The sequence below is a fragment of the Lampris incognitus genome, chromosome 1 (genome assembly GCF_029633865.1).
Source record: "Lampris incognitus isolate fLamInc1 chromosome 1, fLamInc1.hap2, whole genome shotgun sequence".
Lineage (NCBI taxonomy): Eukaryota > Metazoa > Chordata > Actinopteri > Lampriformes > Lampridae > Lampris > Lampris incognitus.
Genome location: NC_079211.1, coordinates 143870567 through 143895061, shown reverse-complemented (window position 1 = coordinate 143895061; position 24495 = coordinate 143870567). Strand labels below are relative to the sequence as shown.

Here is a 24495-nt window from a genome sequence, read left to right as displayed (position 1 = left end):
TTTCATACAATAGAAAGGAAATCAGGGAAGCTTTTTTTTTTTTTGTCATGATAGCAATGGGGTGGGATTATTTTTTTGGCTGCCAGAATATTCCATCCAAAGCGAATTAGAGTCAGTAAGCAACTCAATCAGGGAGGCTAGCACCCAGCGTGGCACAGTTCATCGTGTTGCAGGCCACGCTGTGGTAATTTGAACTGCCCCGGTGTGAGCAGCATGTTTTTTTTTTAGTTTTTCTTTTTTTTTTTTTACTGTACTTCACACTGCACTGTGGATGGCTCAGTACACAGGCAAGACAAGGACGGCTCTCTGCACTGGTACACAGGACCTGTCCTTGATTGTGGATCCTACCTGTGACTGTACATTGGCTCCGACTTGTGCCCCTTGGTATGAATCCCCATTCAGACTCTGCATGCTCAAGAACATGTCCCCAGAGTTTGGGAGGCTAAAAGAACCTGAGGAACCTGGAAAGGGAAGATGTAAGTAGCTGAATATATGAGAGGGCTATAAGGGAAGGCACAGACACACTCGCATACGCAAATACCACTCGCGTGTCTGCATAATGCAGACTCAAAACAAACACACAATCACATTGAAAGAGAGATTCCCAGAAAAGCAAGCAACTACACGGGTGAAGGAAGGAAAACAATGAAATGAACAGAAGGGGGGATAATGCACTAGGAGAGTAGGCCTATACAGATCTTTTCACAAAAAAAAAAAGGGCAGACACAAATGAAATGAAAATCACATGACACAAGGGACCAGTTCTATATGTGGTTGGTTGCGTAAGCTCCCAATTGTTCCACATCACCTACTTCCAATTTAACGTTAGCGGGAGGTATCACATGGTAAATGACAAGGACAATAAGAAGCTTATGAAAAGACCAGTACCAGTAAACATGTTGGTTAAAAGAGTGTTTTTGCTCTCTGCAGAATCCAGTTGAAACTCTTCATCTTTCATCTGGAATCCTGGGTGCAAGAAAAAGGGGACCACTTCATAAGCTTACCACATCCCGACGCAGGTCAACCAAGTCCAATCTGAGCATTACATAACCTATTTCATTGGACTAAACATGCCCCTGGTTGCCTTTGCATAGCCATATGAATCCTATTCAATATGAACTGTATATTTTGCTTCCTCTTTTTTTTTGTGTATAATATTGTACAGTTGTATAAAAATGCTCCCAGCAATTATTTTCTCTTAGCGATAAAGCACTACCGTTCAGTGGGACTACGTACCGTGACAAATGACGTGAAGTTGACAAAGTCAAGGGGAAAACAAATCCCACTGACATCATTCAGAATTCTTGCCTCCCCTCCTCCTCCCCCCCCCCCCGAAAAAATACATGTGTTCTCAGTTCACAAGTCAGGAACGCTCTCTTTATGCATGAGTTTGCTTGGCATCAACTGTCTCATAGACAGCAGAGACTGTGATCCCCAAGCTGGGAGCAGAGCCTGTCACTCTCGCCTGTGTAAATGGTGCATGAGTGGGTGAGGCAGGCAGGCAGACGGTTAAGGGCTGAGGGTGGAGGGCAGAGTTTTTTTTTTTTTTTTTATCTATATAGCGGGGTGCCTACCGGAGTTAGGTGTGGTAGGGGAGTTGGTCTGGCTGTTCTGCACGGCGGCGGCTGCCGCGTGCGCTGCCGTTACGGCCGTCTTTGCAGCGTAGAGGTTGGCTTCCTCCTGGAATTTGCCTATGTTCTTCTTGTACCGGATCCTTTTGTTGCCGAACCAGTTGGATACCTGTGGGACAGAGCACAGCAGAAGCAGAGGAGTCAGACGTCAAGCAGCCACTGCACTGTGCACTGAGCAGCGTGATTGTTTCAAGATGTCACGTTTAGGTCCATCAAGTACCCAATTCCCAGCCCCTGCAGTAATGTCCACTGGGTACGCCAGCTAATTAAGCCATAATCGGGAATCACTTGTGTCTTCCCATGGATGGGAGCATGACATGCTCTCTGTTTGTCTCCTGACGAAACCAACACACTTGGGGCACCATAAATCCCATGGCAAAGGCGCTTAAGGTTTTTAAAATTGTGCATCATTACAAGGGACGATGTAAAGGAAACAATTTCTGTCATTTAAGTACAAAATGTTCCCTTTTTTATACATGTAGAGCGATAGTTGAAAATGTTGCGAGCAATTGAAGACAAATGGCTTTTATCTAGACGGAAACCCATGTAATCTATGTTTTAAACATTCAATCAGCCAATGAGCCAATGAATGATTACATGACAAAGAGCAGCGAATACAGCTGTGGAGTTCATGGTATGAAATAATACTCTGGCTTCCCACACCCTCAGCATCGACTGGCATAGCACAACGGTGACAACAGAATGCTAAAAAACATCACATTTTATTGTAAACGCTTTGATAAATATATATTTATAACATATATACATCCCTTTCTTCCTGTATCTATAACATATATGTATTTTTTCAGATTAAAAGTATGCATGCTTTCTCCTATCTCAACAGCTTACAATGCAGGGGTGTCAAAAATTACGGCAATCTGCTTTTCATTTGAAAATCAATGCAATGCAATTTACACCATTCAAAATTATCGGAAACAAAGGAAAAATACCCGGAGACAGTGGCGACGACGGATTGAAACAGCCCATTTCAGATGGCTGGCGAGTATTCACAGATTTATATGCATATAAAAAAACAAAACAAAATGGAGCTATTCAACCAAAGTATTATCCTAAAAGGTAGGATGAAAGGCTGAGTTCAATCTGAATTGAAATTACTGTACATCACACTGAGGGACTGAAAAGTTGTGTGTGGTGTAAATAGGGGTGTGCTAATGCTGGCTCTGCAATAACAGTGGAATAATAATGAGAATATGGTTGTTTTTAATGTTCCTATAAATTAGGGTATCTTGTCGCTGTGCTGCCGCCCACCCTCTCAGGCCCTGCAGCCCAGTGCTGGACCAGCCAAAGAGCAGCTGCCCCTAATGACGCTTTATTTAATTTCCACTCGTGTGCTTAAATTTTAATATCCCCAGCAGCCCGCCGATGTTGTGGTGCAAAACTGACTGGATTTGCAGGACATCAGATCATTTCTATCCTGCATGTCTCTGTGCTCTAAATCTTTAATATCTGGGCAATTAAAATTAATGACCATTCAGGCGAGGCCCACTGTTGGCAGGGTTTCTTTGACATCAATTGTCTGATGGGTTTACCTAGAGGTTAAACTAACAAGCAAGGTTTAATTGGAAGCAATGAAAGCCCCGGCCATCATCCTTTTTACTTAACCTGCTTATAGAGAATTCTAGGGCCAAAGAGGATGCAATGGTGCTGCTTTTTCAGACAGCGTTTAAAGTGCTCACAAAGCACTGGATAATACAGAAAATATTTCTCTCGTGTCAAAAGGTTCTTGGATTCAAAGTGTTGCCATGTTGTTGTAGAACTGAAAGAAAAAATAATGAGCACATTTCTCCTGAAAACAATGCCAGTTGTATTATTTGCAGATGAACAAACACTCTACAATAGTGAATGCGATGGCTGACACTGATGGAACAGCATACACTACTTTATATAAAATCACATAATATCACAGTAATGGCAGTGATGTAATTTAATAGCACTAACCGTAATAAAATCTAATCGCTTGCTGGTGTTTTGACAAGGAAGTGGTTGTTGACGCCTCAACTTCTGATTTATTTTCGACTGGAAGTGCACTTTATCATAAAAGCAAGTTGTTATGACTGTATTCTACCACTGTATGGTGTTGCAAGCCTTGACAGCCTCGGCAGCGTTGGCATCAAATACCCTGGGTATTACAGCACCACTTCTCCATTCTGCACACATTTCTCTCCTGCCCACTGAACTCTGGCTTTAGTGATTCCCAGGTTCGGCTAAACACAGAGCAAACGCGAGGCACTGTAAGGTGGGGACCACAACCCAATCTACAGAACTAATTCCCTTTTATCTTGTGGCAGGCCGTGCATTCAATTGACTTCTCTGTGCAGTGAGAAGCAGGTTGTGAGACTGAATTACCTGACCTCAGCAGCCTCAAAGGCAGCGATTGTATAATGACCATGCAGACTCTTGCAAGAACACAACCCTTGCTATTTTTTTTTTGCAAGCCACTAGAGAGGCTATGGAACGGTGGTTAATAATTCAAACATTTCCACACTTCTTCCAGTCAATTCTCCTGCCAACGAAAGGCAATGCACAGTCTTGGTGGGATCTCGCCTTATTTCTCAAGTGTCCCTGGCTTAGAATTATAATTCCTGCAAATTGTTTAACATCAGCACGTGGTGCAAATTTATCTCTGCGTCGGAATCCGCCTTCTGGTCGGACGGGGGGCCTCGTGTTCATGCTGTACAAGCACAATATCCCCTTTCCACAGCCCTGTTTGGAGATTATATGAATTATGGACTCTGACATATCCATAATCTTTGACACATACTGCAGCCGTTCGGCCCCATACCCTCATTAACAAGTCCAACATGACACATGCAAATCAACAGAGGGAAATCGTGAGACCGCATCATGCATTTAGTGGGTTGCTAATTTATGTTGTGCAATAAGTTAAAAACAGTATTTGCTGCTTGCACATCATGGAGTCACTATAAACAAGCACACCAGTCTCAGATTAAAAAGGAAGCGTTTCATTAAACATGATTCAGTGAGCTTGGTCAGATAATAAAAAGATACGCTAAATTTATCAGTACATTCAGGACACCTTTCTCTCGCTTTTAGGTTTATTAAAAGCATCAGTGCATGTACTTCTGAGCGCTGATGAGAAAGCTAGATTCTAGCTGTGGTTCTCCATGCGGCAAGTTAAATGTGTGAGTGGTGCTCTGGCCGAGCTTCCCAGGCAGTGATATGGTGCCAGCACAGGAAACCAAACATTTACAGTACCAGTCAGCCTAAGAGGGATCCCCTCCTGACCAACGGGGGAAAAAAAGTATACGCATTCTCCAGACTTCAAGGAGAGTGTCACTAAATAAACCTCTTGTTTAACGCAAACTTAATAGTTCAAGGTGTTGTGTGAAGAACTGTTAAATCGAATCCTCGGAGAACAGCAAGTGAGTTTTGACTGCAAAAGACACCGCTTGCATTGCACTGCAAAGGATAACAGGGGGTAAGGCACTGACAGCACATTCGGCATCAAGTCGAGCCTCTGTCACTCAATTAAAATAAGCCAAAGTGGTAAGAATAAGTCAACAAGAGTGTGTGCCATGCTCACCCCTTGTCAAGAGCTAAATCACGGCCGGGGCTTTGGATGAATTAAAGTGACTTTTTAAAAAGCCCCGTGATTTCTGCACTAGCTGATTCATTCTCATGGGATCTGATCGAGTGGCCTCTCTAGTGAGGCGCTCAGACAACAGGGAGAGGAGGGTCCACTTGTGAGGGTCAGTGCCCATTTCTTACAGCGCCATAAAGCACACACTGAGAGGAACAAAAAAGAAATAAATAAATGAACAAATAAACACAGACTGTAGTCTCAAGATTCAAGAGGACACAACTACAGTGGTAGAAACTCTACAACAGACAAAAATATATGCAGAACATAACAAATCAGAGCAGGAAAAAGAAGTAGAAAATTATGCAATGTGACACATTTATACAGACAAAATATGGTGAGATGGGGAGGGGAGGGGCTCCTGAAAATATGTGGTCTAGTTGAAAATAGTGTGCTTTCTCTTAATTGTCATTTTGTACAGTCTGTTGGTGGACATTCAAAACTTGGGTAAAGCTGTGCAAGTGCAGTAAACTTTGGTAGCATTAGCAACGATCCATGTGAGGGAGGAGGGATCTGTGCAGTGAAGACTGAGGTTGTACATACATAAACAAAAGGAGGTACAAAGAATGAAAACAGTGGATCAGGAGAAGTCATGACATACCTGTGACACTGTGATGGTGCTTCCCACCCCCTGAAGGCAAAAAAGAATGGGCTTTTACAGTATCTGACTCTTAATGACTACACTCATTATACCCCTCAACACCCCCTCCCCACACAAAAAAGAACATTGTAGATTAACGCTTGTTGTATAGAGCAACGTTTCTTCGATAGGGTCCAATTAGGACAATCATAAAATCATATTCAAATAGAGTACAAGAAATGTAGATAGATAGTAGTCACAGTAATAGAAAATAAAGAGCACAAGATCATATTGTTTTATATGTGGGGGTTGGGTGTGAGAGATATTGCCTTCAGGTTTACCTAGCTAGCTATAAAGGGAAACAATCGAGTTCTTTCGGCATTATTTCAACATATATGTTGCAGGGATAGCACTCCGTGAGCAGCCGTGATACTTCGCAGTCTTCTCCGTGTGTCTCTGAAATGGCGCCGAAATTGTGGAACGTGGTGGGCAATCTGTGAGTATGAAAATGAAAACTACAATCTTTACTTTCTTGTTTGCCACAGCCTTCAAAGAGCTACATCTAAATAGGCCACATCGTACAAGAAAATGTAAGTAAAAATGGTACAGAAAGCTCTTGCACCCAATACCACCGAGTTTCACACAAAGGCTGATTTTCTGCCAGGAATGTCACTGGCGGACACTTTTTCGCACAATTTCGGCGACATTTCAAAGACACGCAGGAGGCTGCTCAGTAGTTTAGCTGCTGATGGAGCGCTATCCCTGCAGCATACATAGAGAGATAATGTTGGAAATCGTGATTGTGTCCTTTTAATGTACTGTATATAAAGCGGGGGAGTCAGTGTCGCTTTGAGTCTTAGTAGTGATCGAAGCATACTCTACTTACATAGTACGAATAAGCCCTTGTTTGGTTAATTGTGGCCATGATTGTGCCTAAAACACCAAAGGAACTATGCCCCTGAGTACAAAATTCAAGACTAATTGTGCAGTATAATCCAGTTTTTTGAAGCACTGCCTTTAACAGGCAACTGCTTTTCCCACAGTAACGGATACAGCATTTTTTACTCTTCACGGCTTAATTGCCCTGAGCGACTGACCAGGCAAAAGAGAGAGCACACATGGTACATGGGAATGAGAGCGAAAATGGCAGGGGACCCAGCGTGAGCAGCTAGAGAAGGCAAGCATAGTGCTTTGATTGAGGTCAAGATGATGTAGTCCTCCCCTCCCTGTGGCCCTGCTCTGACTGACTGGGACCAGCCCTGACTGAAGCATCATTAGGCAGTCACAATGTCAAGGTTAGGTAAGGACATTGTGTCTTGCTGGTAGCTATCCCTCCGGGCTTTAGCCTTTTCCACCCTGATTACCCACCAGCCATTGTTAGAAGAGCACTACCCACCTGGGAAACTGTGATGCTGCACTTCTTGGCCAACTCCTCTTTAGCCTCTTCACTGGGATAGGGGTTGCTGAGGTGTGAGTAGAAATATTCATTCAAGATCTCTGTCGCCTGCTTGCTGAAGTTTCTTCTTTTCCGCCTGAGTGGTGAACAAAACGAGAAAGGCCAGGGAAGCTTATTAGTGAGACCGGCATTAACTCATCCATTTGGATTGGACAAATTGCACAATCAATCTCACACATAAACGGTGAAAATAATGAGGAATTGGCTCCAAGGGCCCTCAGGAGCAGTATACTGTGTCCTGCCCTAAGAGTCTCATCAACACACAAAAGACCATTCCCCACCAAATAAACTGACAAGCACATACACACAAAACACATACAATCTTTAATTTGGTCTGTTGCTCCCCAATCTCCAGCCCAAGCGTGTAATGTGTAGAGTTTAGTGCAGCGGATGGGTGGGCTTCGCGATAGAGCGCAAAGCCCAGTCGGAGTGCATCTCAGTACATTATAGAAATCATGGCATGCACAGTTGAGCATTGTTCCTGAAGTGCCACAGCCCCGGGGATCTCCAGTAGAAACAAGCAAACTCTAACTAGATCTTGGTCCCCTTCCCTCCCATGGCCACTACTTATCGTGTTGTTGAGCATTTGCTTATTTTGCCTTGTTTACTGCACTTCACACGGGCAGTGGGCAGCAAATGTGCTTCCACTTGGGCTGCTTGGCTGCAACTTGTCCCTGCTCTCTGCAGAGCCGCGCTGTACCGAACTGTTAGTGATTAGGGTAATCCAGAACACCTGCTGATGACCTCCCCTCCATCCATTACACATGACTTGGCCTCCATTCCACTTGGTCCAAACTATTCTCAGGTGTTAGAGCGCGATTGTCTTGGAAATTGATAATGCATGGAACATGCACCTAATTAAAAGCATGCATCTTCGCGGCACTCATGGCGGTGGGCGAGGAAAGAAAGAGAGAAAAAGACTGCACACAGTCCACAAACGACCTTGCAAGTGTATTGGTTTATATGGGTAAAATGAAAACCATACCAGGCTTTTGGTACCAAGTCACACATATACACACACACATATAGACACACACACAAAACACTGACCTGGCGTCAAGGAATCTGGAACGCAGGATCATGACGGCCTCACAGGTGCTCTGTTTCAGCTGCATCTGGATGGAGCTGAACTTGCGGTGGATGATTCCCACCATGCGCTCAATCTCTTTGGGTGAGATGGGCCGTGTGCGGGACTGTTCCCTCAGCAGGTTCATCACATGGGTAGTGAATTCATTACACGCCTGCCAAGACAGGGAGATAATAAGAGCGAAACTCAAGTCACCGGTCATGTCCCAATTCACCTTTTGTAGGCGTTCAATAACTTTGGAAACTCTTATTGGACTATCTCCTGTGTGACAGCGTTTTCCGGATGGGTGAACCCCCTTCGAATATGCAGTCAAGGGGCTCGGTGTTTATACATTACATCAGCGACATAACAGGTGAAGTCATCGCTGAATACAAACACCGCTTCGCGACTTAACTTTGGCCTAATGCGGAGATAATTTAAACAGCTTTTTGTTAAATCAGTGGTTTATACATGATTAATTACAATAACACATTTATGTTGGGCTCACTTTAGCTCATTACTCTTGAGTAAAATTCGTTAAGTATTTACATTTAGATAATTAAAGCCTGGAAACACCCTTAAGAAAGACGCGTTCACTCCAGGCACAGCGTTGTGTGCCCCTGCGGTCCTTCCTCCTCCCTCAAAGTGCGGCGAGTAAATTAGTCTAATTTACCTTACTGGCTTGCTGAGGCGTCACAGCTACACCTTCTATTTTTCCTCCATAATGCCTTTGTGTTTAATGACAGGCTCAAAGTGCGAGGTAAAGGAGCTAATCATACTTTCATTTACCACAGATGTCTCTGGCACTCTTTCGAACTCTAGTCAATTATCACGCCGTGAGTAATGCCGGGCTTCTTCTCTCTCGGTTGATCCCAGTGAGGTAACCATCGTGCAAGCCCTCCTTCATCACAGCCCTCGCACCTCTCCCACAACAACCTCTTCAGAAATGTTGTCAAGTCTATTTCCTAGGACAGCTAAGTAGAACTAAATGAGTGAAAATACACAGAAATCCCAAATAATCTCTCTTAAATGACTGGTGACCAGGTAATTATTGACTGCTCTTTGTTGAACATTGCACAAATTTCCCCCGACAACTGGCGGCGGAGCAACGGCTGCGAGATGAAGTGCACCGTTGCGTGTGACTCACAATCCAAACGAGTAAAGATTTTGCCCAGAACAAATCCACAACAATGATTAATGGGTTCAAATTAGCCTTTATTTGGTCACAGCCTTTTATTTAGAGCTGGATTTATTTTACTGCTTTTGGTTCGGCGGTCCAGGCGGTAAAACGGGAAGAATTGAGGGCTATAAATGTTTTGCGAGCTGCGCTATCACTAGCTAGCCAAAAAGCCTGCTCAGATAGCACAGCAAAAGTACAAATATTAGCCATCATCCATGTGATACAGGGAAGTGAACTGCAACACATGATACCCCATCCTCTGGTTCTGGTCAACACATGATAACCCCATCCTCTGGTTCTGGACAACACATGATACCCCATCCTCTGGTTCTGGACAAGATAAGACACATTTTTCCAGTAATGTGCACCCAGATGTTGACATGACTAGTTGGACGTAGTGGCTTTTTCACAACACAATTACAATGCTTGTAATCCAGGTGAAAACTCACAGTTAAGGTTAGGTAGTCACAGCAATAGACACTTTTGTCTAATTTTATTTTTTTTCAAAACCGACTCTGCAAACAGCAGACGGTCCTTCGTTGTAGCTGCTGCAAAACGTGATGGCGCTGGGTAGCTGATGGGCATGCTGTAGAGGAGTGAAACGTCTGAGCCCTGATTTTACTTTCAGATGCCAACAGCAGTGCAGCGTCAGCATCGCGTGGTAGAACTGTGACTCTCATAGCGGCTGCATCACAGTGATAGATATCGCCCCCGTTTCTTTTCTTTTTTTTCCTATTCTGTCATGTTCTAGTCTGTTCTGTTCAGTTCAGATTCTTATTTCTGTTTATTTATTTATTTTTCCTCAGAGCTCCTTACCTGCTCGTATTTCTCTAGCTCTGTGTGGTAGATCTGTCTGATCTGGGTGAGTTTGGCTCGGTAGTCAGAATGTTCAATGGAGTTGTCCGCCGCCCCGCCCGAGGCTGCGGCCGCAGCCGCAGCTGCAGCAGATCCGCCACCTTTCTCTGGTCCTGACACGCCTTCTGCCAGCAGCATGTTGTCTAAACGCATGAGCTGGGGGTCTGGAGGGTCCTCCTCCTGGGCACCGCGAATGCTGAGGCCTGTGGTTGGAGAGAGCAGAGGGGTCAGTAAATAGCACGCATTGACATGAATGACACATGTAAATGGAGACAACCAGAATAGCAACAACGCCACTCCTTGTACTGGTCCTACCACCACTGCTAGTAGTGTTTATACTAATTGTACCAGAACGATCAAAATAATAATTTTTTTTGGGGGGTGGGGATTTCCCCCTCTTTCCCCCCCCAATTGTACCCGGACAATTACCCCACTCTTCCGAGCCGTCCCGGTCACTGCTCCACCCCCCTCTGCTGATCTGGGGAGGGCTGCAGACTACCACATGCCTCCTCCCATACATGTGGAGTCGCCAGCCGCTTCTTTTCACCTGACAGTGAGGCGTTTCGCCAGGGGGACACAGCGCGTGGGAGGATCACGCCATTCCTCCCCAGTCCCCCCCCCCCCCGAACAGGCGCCCCGGCTGATCAGAGGAGGTGCTAGCTAGCGCAGCGACCAGGATGCATACCCACATCCAGCTTCCCACCCGCACACACGGCCAACTGCGTCTGTAGGGACGCCCGACCAAGCCGGAGTAAACATGGGGATTCGAAGCGGCGATCCCCGTGTCGGTAGGCAACGGAATAGACCACCACGCCACCCGGACGCCCCAATAATAAATAATGTTAATAATCGTTAATGTTTTTTTTTTTAAGAATAACTTCAATCAATCTAAATAAAATGAGAAAATTTAATTTACACAAGTTACACATCACCCTGTCACCTAATGACGTCACTCAGTCATCTGTACAAGAGCTATCAGAAGTCAGTAAAGACAGGATACTGGGGTGGTTTGCTGCCTTAAGTTCTTCTCTCAAGTCATCCAGCTGTCACCAGGCCCTGAAAGCTAAAGCCTTCACCTCGAGTCTCTACACTAACACAGGAATACTAAGGCCGATATCCCTCAGCCTCCAGTTATGGAAACGAAGTAGAGCGACTTCTCAACGGCAACCAGAATAAATATATTCACTGTAGTGAATGCGTCTTCCTTTTATTCCTTATTGCACCAGAGGGGTCACACACCTAGACACGCACTTTACAAGCAGGCAGGATAAAGGCTGTTTAACTTCTCGTGAGGGTGGGAGAGAAAAAAAGACGACGCGGGTTATCAGGTTACACGCACAAAAACAAGGTCGAACCAGAGCGACATATTAATTCTTAAAAGGCGAATAATATTATTTCCGCCGAGTCTACGGCAGAACAAGGAGTCCCCGTCTGGTGTGTACTCGCCGCCCCCCCCCCCCCCCCGTGTCTAGGCCTGTTCCCTTTACCTCCACACCGCACTGCACGCTGGCTGTGCGGGGAGGCTGACATGACAGCGACATCCATAAACTGACAAATGCTCAATGGCGAAGTGGCACTTCTACTCTACGAAAGCGGGCTAAACAGAAATCCATACTTGCAACTTTGACGACGGAAGCCCGCGGTATTCTCGGGGTCCGCGTGCGCGTATTCTCAAATCTATCTCCGCTCTCCGGATTCCCATCTCGCGCCGCGAGTACGAGGAAAAAACCGATAACGCCCGAGAATATTAACAAAATGAATAAGTAGACACAATAAAATTGGCACCCGGACCCCTTTGTATGGACCGCGGAATAAATATTATGCAAATTTCCCAGACATGACTTCTGCTTTTGTTATCAGACCCTGCTGTTTATGTCCCCTGGTTTTCTGTCTTGGCAATCTGTCAGCAAGCTGTAATCAGCCGCTAGTTAGCATACGTGCACACCTGCATGTGCTGCGAACACAGCCACGACGCCAGGCATCGCACAGAGCTTAGAAAAAAAAAAGAAGAAGAAGAAGGAGGAAGTGGGAAAAAAAATAAAAACTACCGTAGGCCAGAATTACAACCAAAACAAGCTCTTGTAATTCAGTCCAGTAAATGGATGAAAGTGTGGCTCATTGGGCAGTAAATACCGAGCGGCCACTCAGACGTTATGATTACCAAGGTTGTTTCAATTCAATAATCCCTCCACAATTCAGGGATTTTCAACAGCTCATTACAGCTTCATTAAGATATGGCCGGCCTCTGGATGCTAAATAAGAAGATTAGCGGCTCCATTGTGGCAGCCCAGTTGCCATGCAGTCAGAGAGCGGGAGGCCCTTCTGCCACGGTTCGACTGACCAGCCCCGCGCGGCGCTCGCAGCGACGGCGAGCGCGGGAGGCTACGTTCGCTTTCTTCCTCTGAAAACGGAGGCAGCGCGTCATATTTCATCACTTCTCCGTTTCACTTCGGGGTTTTTTTTCTTTACCCCCAAATGTACCGGAGTGTTTTGCTCAATTGTGGTGCCACTGGAAAAAAAAAAACAACAAAAACAAATTTGCCTCTATTTATGGATCAGCTGGCTTTGAGTCTTTTATGTGTAATGGTGTGAGAGGACAGGATGAATGTGGCTATTTGTGTCGGGGACATTGAGATGCTGGACAAGGCTCCATCAGGCCGGCCGAGCCAAGCCATCCATGTGGACCAATATGCCGCTGCTCCACTAACCCTCATCCACATCACGGTGCCTCTGCACAACTCCGCCCAAAGCCTTCACTCGGGACAGGCCAGGTTATTTCTATTCCACTTTCTGCACCGAGCCACGGTATATGGCACATAACTCAAAACGTTGACTGACCGGATGCCCTGCTACATATATCAACATACTCCAACAGCTGGAGATTTGTCTGCTACCACAGTTCATATTTTCCTAACTCAGTGCATTTGCGCGCCCACTCCTTGATTCAACACAAGCTCGGCGAAGGCTGCACTTGCTTTTTATGCTGCGGGTGGTGGTACCTTAAGTAGGTATGCACGTTTTTCATGTCAGGTATATTGAATATAACTCCAGGACACAGCGCACATTTCCACATGAAACCCAGCTGTCACTTTCACTCCACTCATTCTCTATCCAGGGGAAATGCCGCCGAGGGAATTTATAAGGCTTTTCAGCTAAATGGGCATAAATCACTGGTTTCATTCAAACCAAATAATCACAGGCCATAAAGAGCTACTTGTCTCTTACCATATATTACCGCAAAGTTCCTGTGTGCAATAATGTGCCCATTCACGGTGGAGTAAAACAGAGCGGGACATTAGAAAGTGACATGTAATCCTGTTAGACCACTGACATGTGGAGTAGCCATGACATTTTTATCATACGTGTCCATTTCTATTTGCGAAATCAACGGGATAAAAATGATTACTCGGCTTCCCCGAGAAGCGGACAGCCCATCAGGACTTCGCCGGGGTGCGTTTGTGCCACAGCCGCTCCGCAGGGCCATTCATAACAAAGAGGTTGGGAGGTACTGCCCTTCTCGACCCGTTTAAGCTGGGGAACGGGTTACGAGCAAAGCTGCACGGTTTTCTCGCCTGCAAATTAGCCGTGAGGACGAGTGACTTAGTCTGCCTTGCTAATTAAATCCTCTTACAGGACCTGTCTCACACACACAGATGCATGAGTACAGTACCGACGTTAGCTCTTCTAAATAAAATCACAAAACTGTAACGTAAAGCAAGAGAAACATGGCAATGTGTTGTTTCTGTGTCTTTCTCCCTCTCCCTCTCTCTCATCACTCTCTCCCTCTCTCTCCCCCCCCCCCCCATATACCAAATACCTTTGGTGGAGGAGCTGGAGATTGCGGATGCACTGTCTAAGCTCAGCATCATCACACAACTTCCACAAAATAGGCTCGAGTAAGATAATATCTTTAATTTGCTGTGCGGCGGACAAATCTGTATAGCAACTTCCAAAGCCATAGTCACATGCTAGCATTGCAATGCCGCTTGCCTTCTCAAATCTTTATCCTGTTTTTGTCTGATGATACGGGTATTAAAACAAGTTTGGGCACCGGAGTTAGCTCTAATCCACATCCGCAGTCGGAGCGGGATTAATTTTTAGTGCACGGGAAAAGTGCGGCGCGGTGTCACCTTGGTAAAACCCTCCTCGCAATAAGAAAGTCGAAGAGTGAAAACCCCGCGCTGCGGTGAGTACGTATATAAGTTAGTTTCCCAAAACGCGGAGGATGAAAATAAGAAAGGCAGATAATAAGGCAAGATAATAAGGTAACACACAGGTGGAGCGGCTCACTAAGACGGCTTTGAGAGGGGAGGCGGCCATGTGTTTGGCCGTCCTCCATCCTCCGTGGCGGAGACAAAGGAGTCACTGTGATTAATCCATTCCTATCAGTCGGCGGTGGTTCTCCATTTCATTTTTTTTACAGGTTCACCGTTGGTATCTGATCCAGGGAAATAACAAATTTGACAGATAAAGACAATGCAGCCCTTTTTCTCTCGTCACTCTCCCTGTTCTCTGTTTATAATCATTTCCGGTTCGAGGCTGTTGTCTCGTACATCACTCCCTGCTTGAAGCCCTGACAGTGATCTGAGCACTGCCTCGGGCCGCTCTCCTTTCCTCCCACCTCTTTCCCCCTGTGCCCTCTTTTATTCTGTGGGCTTAGCTGACCTTTGGCCCGCCGCTTGTTTACTCTCATCACTGAAGTGTGAGCAGGAGAGCCATAAAGGCAGAGCCCTGCTGGGTTAATGTGGCCTGTTGAAGAGCACGGGCTGCCCTGGGCTTCTCCACCTCATTCGACTGCACTGCACTGTCAGGCAGAAGACAACGCGCTCGAAGAGCGGCGCTCCTCAGACATGAAGCGAGGGATTTTCCCCCCGTTGTAGTTGCCGCTTTTTGCCACATGCCAAGTATTTTGTAGTAGCTCTTTGCCGGTCTGAGACGGGCGGAAATGAGCGGCGCATGCGAGCGGGCGGTGTGTTACAGCAAATTGGCCTTGTTGATCTCCGGTCTGTCTGCTCGCCTGGGTTTGACGACGCACCCTGTGACTCTTTTCGGCCGTGCGGCTTCCAAAACACCCTGTTCAATACACCTAACCCTGACCCTCCCGCAAGCCCTCTCCTCTGCGGTGCCACCAGCGAATGGCTCTAGCCACGTATCGACACCCTGTTCATCTAATTGCATCGATCCGCCAAGGTCTCCCAAAGCTAACTGATCGAAACGGAATTTATCTCCTGTCAATATTCGCAAAGGTCATCTCTCTTAAAGCTATGGCGTGGGCGACGCGGGCGGGCAGGCTGCGAGAACGACCGTGACATCTAGCCTGTTACCGAGGCTCTCCCAAGGTGAACCTAAACTCTGGCTGGGCACTCGGTTTCCAAGTCTCCTAATCCACTGTGTTATTAGAACCTGCTGCCAAAGCAACACACCAGAGACTACAGAGGGCTTAGAGTTTCCATTTCACAAAGGGCCCAGTGTCACTACAGCCTTGTTCCGCATTTCCTTTGACTTCATATCATCTCCTTTGTCATGGTGCCTGGATCAGTGACTCCCAGCTCCAGAAGCAGGGAGCTGGATCAAATTACCATTGAAAATCTTTTGTTCTGACAAATGAAACATAAAGATCCCCTTTCATTGATGTTCTTAAAGTCTGTTTTAAGCTTGGCCTACATCCACGTGGCACAAAGAATCCGAGGGAACGCCTGCGGGCTCACTCAAGCATGTACAGTAATTAACATGCCATTAACACATTAATACACATTAGCTATTCCCAATGTTAATGGCAGAGTAATTACCATACCTGATACTGCACTGTGGGGAAGCCGAGGCACATTTGCGACTTGTGTTTTCCTTTCTTTCACTGAATGTGCTGAAACGAGTAATGTCTAATTCTGGAGATAAATCATTCTTCTCTCCCCCCCCCCCCCCCCAAGACAGGGAAAGCTACTTCTGACAGCTCCAACGCACACGCCCCGCAGATGCAAAGAGGCACAGCCTCTCGACTCGAAAAACAACAATGAAAACGTTTACCCGCATCGCGCGACTATCCTGTCGTTCTTAAAAAGGCCCGTGACAGGCGCTGGTTCCCGCTGCGTGGGTTCAGCGATGAAGCCGGAACGCCGGGGCGGGCGGCGAGGGTAAAGGCGAATGCGAGCCTGAGCGCATGGTGATTAAATATGGAGCGTAGGATGGTAGGGGGAGTGGGCCCTAAAGTGGGGGAATCCCTGTCTGGAATGATGATGTATTTCCTCCCGGTCCGGTGAGTGATAAGCTAATCAGCCGCTCTGACAGTGAAGTGTTACAGCCCCCCCAGTGCTGGGTCAAGACTTCTCCCATCATATACCACCGGCACACTCTAAACAGACAGCACATGAAGGGCAGCAGGGGTGGGGGATGGGGGGGTGGGGTGGGGTGGGCAAGAAGTGGCTTCGGTCAGAGAAAAAGATCTCTGTCAGTTCAGGTAGCCTTTGTCCCTCGATGATGATGATGCACCCCACCCCCCCCCCTAAAAAAAAAAAAAAAGCCTGACAGTGGCTCTGACAGGGGGGGGGGTAGTGGGGGGGGGGGCTTGCTACTTTTGACCCACGACTCAAAGACGTGTTGGGGATGTGCGAGGAGAAGGAGTTAAAAAAGCCCAAACAAACATCTTGAAGACATTTTGCCGAGCACACCAAAATTAATCACTGTCCCACGGTGGCACTGACATTTGTGGGAAGTGACACACAACATGACAGCCTAGAAAGGGAGGATGAAAGGAGACTGGGGGAGGACGGGAGGGCCGGGTAAACAAGAGCCACTGTCACTCGCCGTGATCATGTGAGTGTGTATGTGCGTGTGTGTCTATGTGTACATGTATTTATACGTGGACACGTGAGTTCCCTGCCTTGGTTTATGCCCTCTAAGACTCCATGTGGGCAAACGGCCAAGTGGTGTAGTGATGGCTGACCATGTCCGGCTGTGGCGGCCGCACGCAGCGGTTGGGGAGACTGGCCAAATGAGTGGACAGGACCTCCGCTACAGATCAGCACACTGACTGACCCTACAGGACACATACAGCATGGGGCTCCGGCATAGGGCTCGCATGGTTCACATAATTCACCAGTCACACAACGAGCGCCGATCACCGAGGCACACACTCCTGTGGGTTTCAAGCTACATTTATGCTAAACATAACGGATACTTGTACAAAATATGGTCAGAAATATTATCTGTATGCAGATGACAAATGCTGGTTAATATTCTGCAGGTAGCGTTTAGACAGTTATTGTGTGTTTTGTTTCAATATTTAATAGTATTTACCACATACTGCGTTAGGAGTACGTTGCCATTATGATTTTATTTTTCTTGGAATTCATATTTCATGTATTGATGGTCTTTTTGCTGCTAGCCTCAATTTGCTGCAAAGGTAGGCTGATTCGTTATTCAGACCTCAAGCAAATAATGCAAATGTGGCACTGAAAGCCACTTATGAAATACCCAAAGGCAACTAATCACTCCTCGTCTCGTTCCAGCCTTTCTGCAGCCTCCTAATTAGAAGATGGAGATTGCATGAAACCAGGTCACACAGCAGGTCCTGTACACACAGACAACCAAATACACAGGAAAACTTCAGCCAGACATGAAACATGTACTATTTCAAAGGCTCGTGTTGGAAAACTGTCACTATTCAGGGTGTTAATACTATATAGTTTGCCATATGATTCCAGAGGAAGGACTGAAGCCCGAGGCGTTTTGTAAATGCATTTGTGTGTGTGTGAGATAGCGAGAGCGTGCTCGCTTGTGTGTGTGTGTGCGCGTGTGTGTGTTTGTGCATGCGTGCACTTGTGCACGTGTATATCTGCGCATGTGCATATGCTCATGTCTGCATGTGTGCGTGTGAGGGCTACATGCTCGCGTAAACAAAGAAACGGCATTGGTAGCATACAGCCAGCCATGATCCAGTGCCAGAGAGATTATTCTCCGCTGTGGCATTTCTGCAAGAGAGTTGACAGTCCATCATTTAGATTTCGCAGTGTATCCACGAAAAGGCTGCACTGCCTGAAGCAGAAGAAGCTGCTCCCTCCTTCAGTGTTTTCGGAGGAAGAAATTTTGTTTCAACTAACAAAGCCAGAACCGTTGCCACGCTGCAATAAAAAGAAAGACAAAGGAAGAGAAACAAAAAGAAACCCCGTTACGATGCAAGTGCACATACCGTTGCAATACGAGCACCTCTGATGCACTGATATTTTACTCTATTAAAGTGTTGAGAGATGCTCTGTAAAGAAAAGGGTGCTCATCTATTTCTGCAGTCGCGGGCACCTGAGCAGGAGCGCTCGTTTCCCGAGGCGTCCCACACTTGACGGCTGGAGGTTGCTGCTAGGTCTGCATTGTGCAGTGCAAGGAGGCGCAGGGCAGATCAGGTCCAGGCCGAACAACAACTTGTGACAGAAGCAGGCCAGAGAGGATGTGGAGACGAGCAGAGACTAACAGGCAGCCGGCCTGCCATCCACTCTTTATCAGCTCCCCGAATACTCAACCCATCACATCCGATCTCTTGCAAGCTTTCGCCCCCAAAAACATGGCAGGGAAAGGGTTTCACATGACCACAGAAAAGGGGTGTAAAACAGCCATGGGGGGGGGGGGGGGGGGGGCAATGTTTTCAGTTGAAAATAGGGGAATGATTACTAGCGGTAAATACCTTTCCTTATTCTGTTTGACCAAGCAGATCATTTTTATCATAAACCCATTGATGAAACTACTTCCTGTCATGTGACGCCCAGTGAGGAGGGGAACAAAAAGGGTTATTTGGTGCTAATGAGACCGAGCATGCACTTCCGTGCAAAATTTTACAACTTTGATCGGAGTTGCCGCCATTGGCGGCGACTCCTTCGCCCGGTCACACGAGATGGACCGTGCGATCTACCTCATGTCCTGCGTCCCCGTGGTACCGAGCCTCCCTTCACACTCGGCTCCCAAACGGGGCTTCACTGAAGCCGTGACGAGGCGCAACTGAAGCGACACAATAGCTCCCGTAGCATCTCGGCACACCGGGGGGGGGGGGGTTAGAGAGGAGAGCACAGTCTCATAATTACGATAATTAACAGTTGCAGATTTAATTGGAAGGGAAGGCATTAACAGAAAGAACACCGCAGCGGTGCGTACAGAGGGAACCTTGGCTGCGAACGATGCTTTTGTCTCCTCCGTACCTAATGGCGTCTTGACTGTTTGGTTGTGGTTGCTGAGTGCTGACACAATACAGCACCACAGCCAAACTGAGGGTTCAGACAGCGCGGCTTGTCAGGACTCAGACTGGAGGCAGATAATTAGGTGCCAGGTTAATGAGAGCACAGGCTCTTGATGGCATTTGGTAACTGTATGTGGGCAATTAATGACTTTGTTTTTGTGTTTTTATTGCCCACTTGAGTGGAAAACATAGTACATTATTCACCTCAGGCTTGTGTGTGGTGTTCTGATGGAGCAGCGGTGACCCCTGCTAAGAAATCAACTTTTTTATTGTTCAAATTATATATATATATATATATATATATATATATATCCTGCTCTCAGGGTTGTGAGGATGCTACAGCTTATCCCAGCAGTCACTGGGCAGCAGGCGGGGAGACACCCTTGACAAGCCGCCAGACCATCACAGGGCCCGCCCCCCCCCCCCACACACACACACACACACACATTCACACCTAGGGACAATTTTGTTAGCTAAGAATAGCTAAAAGTTGTTTTTATAATGCTAATTTTGGCCACGCTAGCTACCGAGCTAAAGTTGTTTTAAGTATTTACACATTTTGACTAACTTTAATCATAAAATTTAAAAAAAAAAAAATAATATATATATATATATATATATAGTAACACTTTAGCCACCGAAAGAGATGTGCAGCTTCGAATTGGAAAGGCTTGGGGTGCCATTGAGGGACTCAACGTCATCTGGAAGTCCACGTTACCAGACAAACTGAAGCGGGAATTTTTCGAGTCTGTTCTCACTTATGGATCATCTTCTTGGACCTTCACTAAACGGCTTGAATCCAAACTTGATGGGGCTTTCACCAGAATGTTGCATGCTGCACTAAATGTATCCTGGGAGAAGCACCCTACAAAGAAGTGTCTCTATGGCAATATATCCACCATCTCCAACACTATCTGAGAACGAAGGGTTCGATTTGCTGGGCATTACTGAGGAGCAAGGAAGAACTTGCAAGTGACATTCTGCTTTGGTCACCCAAACATTGAAAGACACGTGTGGGAAGGCCTGCAAGAAATTACATCAGTCAACTTGTCGACGACACAGGATGTCCATCTGAGGATCTTCCAGCTGCTATGCAGGATAGAGACGGGTGGCGTGAGAGGGTCAGAGCCATCCGAGGATACTCGACCTGATGATGATGATGATGAACACTTTACGACAATGTTAATCTATAAACAAAGCAAAAATAAAGATAAGGACTGCTAGCTTGCAAGCTAACGACAAGCACAATCCCCCTTCAGAGACTTGCCTTTACAGTCCTTTGCAGCCATTTTAACCATTTACCTAAATTAGCTCTGAACTGTTGCCCAAGTTCATATTAACTTGCCAGCTAGCTAACTTAGCTAACTAACTAGTTAGTTTGTTAACACTTGTGACCGGCTCACCCAAGATGCGACCCTGAGAGCAGGATAAAGCAGTTTGAATAATGGATGGATGGATGCAGTACGCACGTTTTCATACATATCCGTTGCATAAAGTCAGGGTCCTTCATCCAGCCAAATGGATGAAGGATATATATATATATATATATATATATATATATATATATATATATATATAGCAAGCCAAATGTAATCTGAATTCGCTCCCAGCCACCAGACTTTATGACCTTTTCCAAGCGCACTGCCTCATGTTACAGTTCTTGATGTCGAAAAACCTCCAAAGATGTCAGGCAGACATCGAAGGTGCGGGTCAGGTACAGGACAGCGTTCCTACACAAACACACATTTGAACGAAGAAACCAAACCCTTCGGCTATAAGTGCACACTTAATTCGGCGTATCGCATTTCATAATGTATTTGTGAAACTCCATACCCCCTTGAAAAGCCCCGCTTTCATTCCGGGGGATTTATTGGCAATGAATCCACCGAGAGGTCTTTAGACAGCCTCTTCTTTAGTCCAGCAGCTCGACACCTCCTATTTTGGAGTTAGTTGTTCTCTTGCCTGTGGTGGCCAATTAGTGTGCAATAAGATAAATGGGCGCCCGCAACTTTGATGTCCATCTTTTTAATAAGCTTTGCTTAAGATGACATCTGTGTGAAAGAGTTCAATATCTTCACAGAGGGGGAGAAAAGAGGTTTATTCAAAAACCAAATATCATGTAAATACTGCTGGAGGTTTAGACTGGGTGGGGATCATAGCGGCGGCTGCGACTCTGGCGCTGCCGTTCATTATCTTCCACTGCAGTTGTGCAGATTAGTCAGCGGAAGATGATTTTTAGAGCCCCTTGAAATCGATGCTTTTAAAATACTGAATCAACTTCTGGGTAAATAAAAGGGGGGAGGGGAATCAAGCCTTGGCTTGAATTAAAGCAGGCTGTGGTTCTCGTACACTGTGCTTTTAATACGGAGAAAGCCAATTAGCTTAAATGAATACAGAATGCTAGAATCCAAAACAGTCTTTACTACAATGGCAATGCTCAGTGGCAACAAGGGAAAAGTGCAATGTAAAAATATCTAAAATGGTGGGGCAATAAAATGGTGTGTGTGCGTGCGTGTGCGTGTGTATGAGAGAGAGAGAGAGGGCGAGCGAGAGAGCGAGCGAGAGAGATTGCCTGTGTGGGGGAAAGAAGGAGCGAGAGAAAGACAGAGCAAGAGAGAGCTAGACAGAGGAGGGGGAGAGAGAGAGCATGAGCGTGAGAGAAAGAGAGCTAGAGAGAGAGAGAGAGAGCTAGAGAGAGAGCTAGAGAGAGAAAGACAGAGCTAGAGAGAGAAAGACAGAGCTAGAGAGGGGGGAGTGAGAGAGTGAGACAGAGCTAGAGAGAGAGAGAGCATGAGAGTGAGAGAAAGAGAGAGCTAGAGAGAGAGCTCGAGAGAGAAAGACAGAGCTAGAGAGAGAAAGACAGAGCTAGAGAGGGGGGAGTGAGAGAGTGAGACAGAGCTAGAGAGAGAGAGAGAGAGAGAGAGAGAGAGAGAGAGAGAGAGAGAGAGAGAGAGAGAGAGAGAGAGAGAGAGAGAGCTAGAGAGAGAAAGACAGAGCTAGAGAGAGAGAGAAAGAGAGCTAGAGAGAGAGAGAGAGAGCTAGAGAGAGAGAGAGAGCTAGAGAGAGAAAGACAGAGCTAGAGAGAGAGAGAAAGAGAGCTAGAGAGAGAGAGAGAGCTAGAGAGAGAAAGACAGAGCTAGAGAGAGAGAGAGAGAGCTAGAGAGAGAAAGACAGAGCTAGAGAGAGAGAGAAAGAGAGCTAGAGAGAGAGAGAGAGCTAGAGAGAGAAAAAGACAGAGCTAGAGAGAGAGAGAGAGAGAGAGAGAGCGAGAGAGAGAGAGAGAGCTAGAGAGAGAGAAAGACAGAGCTAGAGAGAGAGAGAGAGAGCGAGAGAGAGAGAAAGAGAGCTAGAGAGAAAGACAGAGCTAGAGAGAGAGAGAGAGAGAGAGAGAGAGAGAGAGAGCTAGAGAGAGAGAAAGACAGAGCTAGAGAGAGAGAGAAAGAGAGCTAGAGAGAGAGAGAGAGAGAGAGAGAGAGAGAGAGAGAGAGAGAGAGAGAGAGAGAGAGAGAGAGAGAGAGAGAGAGAGAGCTAGAGAGAGAGCTAGAGAGAGAGAAGGACAGAGCTAGAGACAGTGAGAGAGACAGAGGGAGAGAATGTTTTTGTGAATGGGGGAAAGAAGGAGCGAGAGAGAGAGAGACAGAGAAAGAATGTCTATGTATGGGGGGAAAAAGGAGTGAGAGAGAGGGAGAGAGAAAGAGCGCTAGAGAGAGGGGGGAGGGAGAGAGACAGTGAAAGAAAGAGAGCTAGAGAGAGAGTGTAATGTTTTAATCTTCTGCAAACTGCTTTAGCAACGACATATTTTTTGTTCATGCCAATAAAGCTATTTGAATTTGAATTTGCGTGAGCAGAGCTAGAGAGAGTGAGAGAGACAGAGAGAGAGAATGTCTATGTATAGGGAAAAGAAGGAGTGAGAGAGAGAGAGAGAGAGAGAGAGTGAAAGAGATTGTCTATGTGTGGGGGAAAGGAGCAAGAGAAAGAGAGAGCTAGAGAGCGAGCTAGTGGAGGGAAGAGAGAGCTAGTGAGAGGGGGGAGAGACAGGGAGAGAGACCGAGAGAGAATGTCTATGTATGGGGAAAAGAAGGAGTGAGAGAGAGTGAGAGAGAGAGATTGTGTGTGGGGGAAAGGGGCAAGAGAAAGAGAGCTAGAGCTAGTGGGGGGGGGGGCTAGTGAGAGAGAGGGGAGAGACAGAGAGGGGAGAGACAGAGAGAGAAAGAGTGGGGGTGAGAGATTGTCTGTGTGTGGGGGGAAAGGAGCAAGAGAAAGAGCGCTAGAGAGCGAGCTAGTGGGGGGAAGAGAGAGCTAGTGAGAGGGGGGAGACAGAGAGGGAGAGATACAGAGAGAGAGAGAATGTCTATGTATGGGGAAAAGGAGTGAGAGAGAGTGAGAGAGAGAGATTGTCTGTGTGGGGGAAAGGAGCAAGAGAAAGAGAGAGCTAGAGAGCGAGCTAGTGGAGGGAAGAGAGAGCTAGTGAGAAGGGGGAGAGACAGAGGGAAAGAGACAGAGAGAGAGAGAATGTCTATGTATGGGGAAAAGAAGGAGTGAGAGAGAGTGACAGAGAGATTGTCTGTGTGTGGGGGAAAGGGGCAAGAGAAAGAGAGAGCTAGTCGGGGGGGGGGCTTGTGAGAGAGAGGGGAGGGACAGAGAGGGCGAGAGACAGAGAGAGAGAGAGAGAATGTCTATGTATGGGGAAAAGAAGGAGTGAGAGAGAGTGAGAGAGAGATTGTCTATGTGTGGGGGAAAGGGGCAAGAGAAAGAGAGCTAGAGAGCGAGCTAGTGGGGGGGAGAGAGCTTGTGAGAGAGAGGGGAGAGACAAAGAGGGGAGAGACAGAGAGAGAGAGAGTGGGGGTGAGAGATTGTCTGTGTGTGGGGGAAAGGAGCAAGAGAAAGA

The 24495-nt window shown here is 46.6% G+C and overlaps 1 protein-coding gene across 3 annotated transcripts in view; it reads right to left on the bottom strand.

Moving 5' to 3' along the window:
- pbx3b (pre-B-cell leukemia homeobox 3b) overlaps window positions 1-24495 on the bottom strand; it is a 74062-nt gene that overhangs the window by 3479 nt on the left and 46088 nt on the right. The window contains exons 3-8 of one of the 3 annotated variants that reach the window (XM_056281805.1): window positions 10352-10593; window positions 8340-8530; window positions 7230-7365; window positions 5855-5884; window positions 1575-1740; window positions 349-461 (exon numbers count right to left, since the gene is read on the bottom strand). In XM_056281805.1, the coding sequence (XP_056137780.1) occupies window positions 349-461; window positions 1575-1740; window positions 5855-5884; window positions 7230-7365; window positions 8340-8530; window positions 10352-10593 (878 nt within the window). The remainder of the gene's footprint in view (window positions 1-348; window positions 462-1574; window positions 1741-5854; window positions 5885-7229; window positions 7366-8339; window positions 8531-10351; window positions 10594-24495) is intronic. The other 2 variants (XM_056281815.1, XM_056281823.1) reach the window with 2 other exon arrangements.